At 54.7% G+C, this 5,757-nt stretch overlaps 1 protein-coding gene across 1 annotated transcript in view; it reads left to right on the top strand.

The window, feature by feature from the left end:
* Positions 1-3,912: 3,912 nt before the first annotated feature.
* The window catches only part of LOC117245520 (keratin-associated protein 16-1-like), a 3,226-nt gene continuing 1,381 nt past the window's right edge, over positions 3,913-5,757 (top strand). The window contains exon 1 of the mRNA XM_033519775.1: positions 3,913-5,748. Within this exon, the coding sequence (XP_033375666.1) occupies positions 3,913-5,748 (1,836 nt within the window). The remainder of the gene's footprint in view (positions 5,749-5,757) is intronic.

Genomic DNA, 5,757 nt, shown 5'->3' on the forward strand with positions numbered 1-5,757 from the left:
GGGAAGGTCATCACGCACATCCCGGGCGTCTCGACGGTGAAGGGCTCCTCTCCCGAGCTCGGGATTTTCACGGGACCCACGCAGGGCAGGGATGGGGAGGTGGCCCCGGGGGGGACCTGAGGGGGGCCACAGGGACAGGACGGACAAAGGTCCTGGCAGGGGCAGGGATCCGCCTGGGAATTCTGCTCCGGGGCCACCACGGCGCAGGGATTGCTCTGGGCTGCCTCATCCAGGCGGGAACAGGGCGGGCACTGGGAATTCATCTCCCTGCGATGGAGAGCTGGAAGAAAAAAGAACAATTTCACACCCGATCCCGCCAAAAAATCCGGGAAAAACTCCTCATTTTTTCACGTTTCTCCTCAAACTCCCAAACTCAGCTTTTCTCATTAAAATCTGCTCTCAGCCAAACGATTCCAACCATTTTCCAGCTTTTTTTTTGGGGGGATAACAAGGGATTTGATTCACATTTTCATGTTTATAAATTTCAAGCTGCTTCATTCCCTTCCCCAGCTGTTTTTCCCCTTTCCCAGTTGTTTTTCCTTTCCCAGTTGTTTTTCCTTTCCCAGTTGTTTTTCCCTTCCCCAGTTGTTTGGAATGGATCCTGGATCTCCTGGCAGGATGGGATTTAATCCCACTAAATCCAGTGCTGGAACAACAGGAATTTTCCAGAGCATCCGTGGGAATTCGGGAATTACAACCAAGCCAGCACAAGGGAAGATTTTTACCCTCTGAAATTTTACCCCAAAGGAAACAGAGCACCATAAATCCCCCTTTCCCATCTTTCCCGGGAATCCATTCGGGAAAAAGGATCTGTGGGATCCCAAAGAGACTCACCTGGCTCAGGATCAGCAGGACGGAGGCGGCCGCGTTATCCCGGGATATTCCCGGGATGTTCCCGGGCCTCCCCACGGCCTCGCTCCGCCTCTGCCCCGCCAGGGATGATTTGCCTAATTATTTTTAATGGAAAACGCCTATTTCCGTGAGCTCGGGAATTCACCCGCAGACGCCAGGGAGGAATTTGGGAAATGAGTGGGATTCCCGGCCGGCTCTCCAATAATCACCCGATAATCACCCGGTGACGGGGCAGGATTTTGGGATGCTCCGACATCCTCCAGCCCAGCACCTCGTGAGGTCCATTAGGGATGTGGGATTTGGGGGATTCCTTTATTTTTAGCCACGCCTGACCTTTTTCCGCCCTGTTTTTCCACGGAGCTGCTGGAAACTCTTCGCTCACCGCTCGTCCCGTGATGTTTTCCGAAGTTCTGACTCAAATCCCGTCTCCGTTGTCCTGGTGTGAGGAGCGGGCAGGTGACCGGAGGAGCGGCCACCACCCTTTTCCCTTCGTTTTACCCCAAAACAGCCGAATTCCACCCAGCTGGAAATTCATCAACCCAAAAACGTGAATCAAATCTGTCCCCGTCCTCAAATCCCCTCCCAAAAAGAAAAAAGTTGGAAAATCATTGGAATTGTTTGGTTGAGAACAGATTCGAGCAAGAAAAGCTCTTTTTGAGGGAACAGCAAAGCAAAAAAAAAAAAAAAAGGAAATTTTTCCTCCAAACTCCCAACCTAAACAGTCACAAATCCTGATTTTTTTTTATTTCCAGGAAATAACCAAATCCCACCACACCGGGCACCCAAATTTGGAGGGGGAAGAGCCAAACCCCTCCTTGGTCTCCTGGTGGGAATGGCCTCACCTGCGGTGCGTGTCCCTGGTTGTGTCACCGGGTGACTCCGGGCTGGGTGGCAGCGAGCAGGGGAGGAATTCCAGAGCCTTTGATGTCTCGGGAGAACTGGTTGGGTTTCTCCTCCTTCTTTTCCAGGCTGGGATGGATTTTCCGCGGGGAGAAGACGGCGGCTCCTGGCCGCGTGAAGTTTGTCACCTTCTCGGGTTGGGCGTCACCTCCCGGCACCAGAAATGGGCACAAAAACGAACCCAAAGGCCACCGAGATGCAAGAGCTCGTCCCTCATCGCCCTGGGTGTCAGCTGCTGGAGCTGGGAGATCCTGGAGATCATGTGGAGATTCCCCTGGAGGCCACCAAATCCCAACAAATCAAATCAGATTTGTGTTAAAAAGAGAAAAATCGAAGAATTGTGGCAAAAATGAGACCAGGGCAGGGATTGTCCCCTGGGGAATGTCCGGTGCTGTGTCCAGCTCTGGACAATCGTGGAAAGGGATGTGGAGGGGCTGGAGTTGGAGCCAGGGGTGGGAACGGGGCTGGGGAAGGTTCTGGAAAATCCTGAGGGAGCTGGGGGGGCTCAGCCTGGAGAAAAAAGGGATTCAGGAGGAATTCTGGGCTCTTCCAGGGGGGATTTGGGATCTGAGCCCAGGGAACAGGGACAGGACAAGAGGGAACGGCCTCGAGCTGTGCCAGGGGAGGCTCAGGGTGGGAAATTTGGGAAAATTCCTCCTGGAAAAGGGGAAAAGCCTGGGAAGGGGCTGCCCAGGAAGGTTTGGAGTGGCCATCCCTGGAGGAATTCCTGGACCACATCTGGAGCTGCGTCCGATTGGGGTCCCACAGCTGAGACCACCCAGATGTTCCAGGGACCTTGAGGAAAAGGCGGATTTGGACACTCCGAAGTATTTTCCCACCCCAGAAAGGACTTGGGGATGATCCTGAGGCCTCCCTGAACCATCCAAAATATTCATGGGAAAGCTCTTCCCACCGAGACAAATTCCCAGATTATCAGGAATAAAATTCCCAGCAGAAGGAACACTGTGAGCGAGCCAAGCCCCTTCCAGAATCCCATCCCAGCTCTGCAAGGAAATGCACCAAAACCCCTTTTTTTCCCCCCAGAGTTTAATCCTGAGGGGGATTGTTTCCAGGCTGCCTCATCTGCTCCACACTTCCCAGTCCGTAGGAAATTCCTGGATGGGGAATTCCTCGCAGTCATAAGAGTCTCATGTCCCACCTCGGCGACATTAAAAATTATAATGTCAAGTGGAGTAATTGAAGGATTGGAGCGGAGCAGGTCTGGATTATTAAATATTTGATTTCCATACCCCTCAGGTGTCTCACTTCCGGAGCCACGGACACCCAAATCCTATAAAAGGATTCCTATTCCCCAGTTCCTCAAGCCATTTTTGGTTTCATTTGGTGCTGCCTGGTGGAGAATTGGGTAAGTCCAGCTCGCTTTCCCGGGAAGTCGCCTGGTGCTTGGGGTTTTATTTCTTTCATTTTGGAGCCGCGCAGAAGCAAATGAAAAGACTTTAGAAGCGTTTCTGCTCCGGGATATTGGCGTTGGGATTCCCCCAGGTTTTAATTCCGGCTTCTCCGGGGTTTGTTCGCTGTGGGTTTTGCTCTTTCTCGGTTGAGGAAGACAAAATTCTCTCTCTCTCTGTCCCCTGGCTTCACCCGGGGAATTGTTGGATTTGGGAGAGATCAAAAGGCCAGGCTGGGACTTCAAAGGGGAGGCGTGGGAGGGGTGATAACGAGTGGAGGTTCTGGGGAAGGAGGAACCGGGCTGGGAAGAGCCGAGCCGGGCAGATTTTGTGGGAAAAGCAGCGGCTGAGCCTTTCCTTGGGGAGCTTTTCCAGCCTGGAGCCCCCACTGGTGTCCTCTGGATGAGGGTGGGGTGATCCGGAGCCTTTTTGGGTGAAGTTAGGGAAGGAATGGCAAAGTTTCATCCTTTGGTGGAGGCTTCAGACCTTCCAGAAACCCTAAAGGAGCCCAAATCATTTCTGCTTCCTGTTTTGAGAGGAAATTGCTCGAAAATAGCTACAAATTTGTCTGAAATGTTTTCATGTGGAGTCACTTCCTCCCCACGGCTGTTTTTTCCCAGTTCAGGATTCTGTGGGGAAAAAAAAAAAAAAAGGTGATTTAATTTTGGGTACAAAACAGCCCGGAATGTTCTCACACCTTTTAAATTTTATCCCTTTCCTGCTTCCAGCCTCCCCCACGTTCCCCCCAAAAATGCGTCGCCCCACGGGCTGCCCGCTGAGCCAGATCTGCATCCCCCCTCCCGCCGTCCTGGCGCGAAGCTTCCCCGTGGGATCCAGCCTGGATTCCTGCGGCACCGGCGGAAGCTTCCAGAGCCTCCCTCGCCGCGGGATCCCCTGCTGCTACCCCGGCACCACCACCTATGTCAGCCTGGGCGGCCTGGCCGCGGCCCAGACCGCCGGCTGTGCCAATCCCTGCGGCCTGGTGGCCACCACGCGTGTCCCCCCGTGCTGCCAGGGCCTGTCCGGAGTCACCAGGACCTGCGGGAACCCCTGCTGCTGCTGCCGGGTGACCGAGTACAGCACCAGCAGGCGGGATTGCTGCCAGGAGCTGGCCAGGAGCTCCACAGGCACCTGTCAGGATCTGTGTTGTCAGGAGGTCACCACGTGTCAGGATCCGTGTTGTCAGGAGGTCACCACGTGTGCCACCACATGTCAAGATCCCTGCTGCCAGGAGGTCACCAAGTGTGTCACCACATGTCAAGATCCGTGTTGTAAGGAGGTCACCAAGTGTGTCACCACATGCCAAGATCCGTGTTGTAAGGAGGTCACCACGTGTGCCAGGACATGTCAGGATCCCTGCTGCCAGGAGGTCACCAAGTGTGTCACCACGTGCCAAGATCCTTGTTGCAAGGAGGTCACCAAGTGTGTCACCACATGTCAGGATCCGTGTTGTAAGGAGGTCACCACGTGCACCAGGACATGTGTGGACCCCTGCCACAAGGAGGTCACCAAATGTGTCACCACGTGCCAAGATCCTTGTTGCAAGGAGGTCACCAAGTGTGTCACCACGTGTCAGGATCCGTGTTGTAAGGAGGTCACCAAATGCACCAGGACATGTGTTGACCCCTGCTGCCAGGAGGTCACCAAATGTGTCACCACACGTCAGGATCCTTGTTGTAAGGAGGTCACCAAGTGCCAAGATCCGTGTTGTCAGGAGGTCACCAAATGTGTCACCACGTGCCAAGATCCGTGTTGTAAGGAAGTGACCACGTGTGTCACCACATGTCAGGATCCGTGTTGTAAGGAGGTCACCAAGTGCCAAGATCCGTGTTGTAAGGAAGTGACCACATGCACCACCACCTGTGTGGACCCGTGTTGTAAGGAGGTCACCAAGCGTGTCACCACCTGTGTGGATCCGTGTTGTAAGGAGGTCACCACGTGTGTCACCACGTGCCAGGATCCGTGTTGTCAGGAAGTGTCCAAGCGTGTCACCACCTGTGTGGACCCCTGCTGCCAGGAGGTCACCAAGTGTGTCACCACATGTCAAGATCCGTGTTGTCAGGAGGTCACCAAGTATGTCACCACGTGCCAGGACCCCTGCTGCCAGGAGGTCACCAAGTATGTCACCACGTGCGTGGACCCGTGCGGCAAGAAGGCCACCAGGGTCCTGACGCCGTGTTACGACCCCTGCTGCAAGAAGGTGACCAAGTGGAGCAGCCCGTGGGTGATTCCGTGGTGCAAGAAAGGGGCCAAGTCCAGATGTGGAGACCCCTGTTCCAAGAAGGGGAGCAAGTGCAGCTCCAGATGTGTGGACCCGTGTTACAAGAAGGTTCCCAAGTGCCCCACCACGTGCCAGGATCCGTGCTGCGTGACCAGGTGTGACCCCAGGTGTGTGGACCCCTGCTGTCAGGAGGTCACCAAGTGCAGAACCAGGTGTGTGGACCCGTGCTGTCAGGAGGTCACCAAGTGCGTCACCACGTGCCAGGATCCCTGCTGTGCCACCAGGTGTGTCACCAGGTGTGTGGATCCGTGTTGTAAGGAGGTCACCAAGCGTGTCACCACCTGTGTGGATCCCTGCTGTCAGGAGGTCACCAAG

This window comes from Parus major, chromosome 25LG2 (genome assembly GCF_001522545.3).
Source record: "Parus major isolate Abel chromosome 25LG2, Parus_major1.1, whole genome shotgun sequence".
In the NCBI taxonomy this organism is placed as follows: Eukaryota; Metazoa; Chordata; class Aves; order Passeriformes; family Paridae; genus Parus; species Parus major.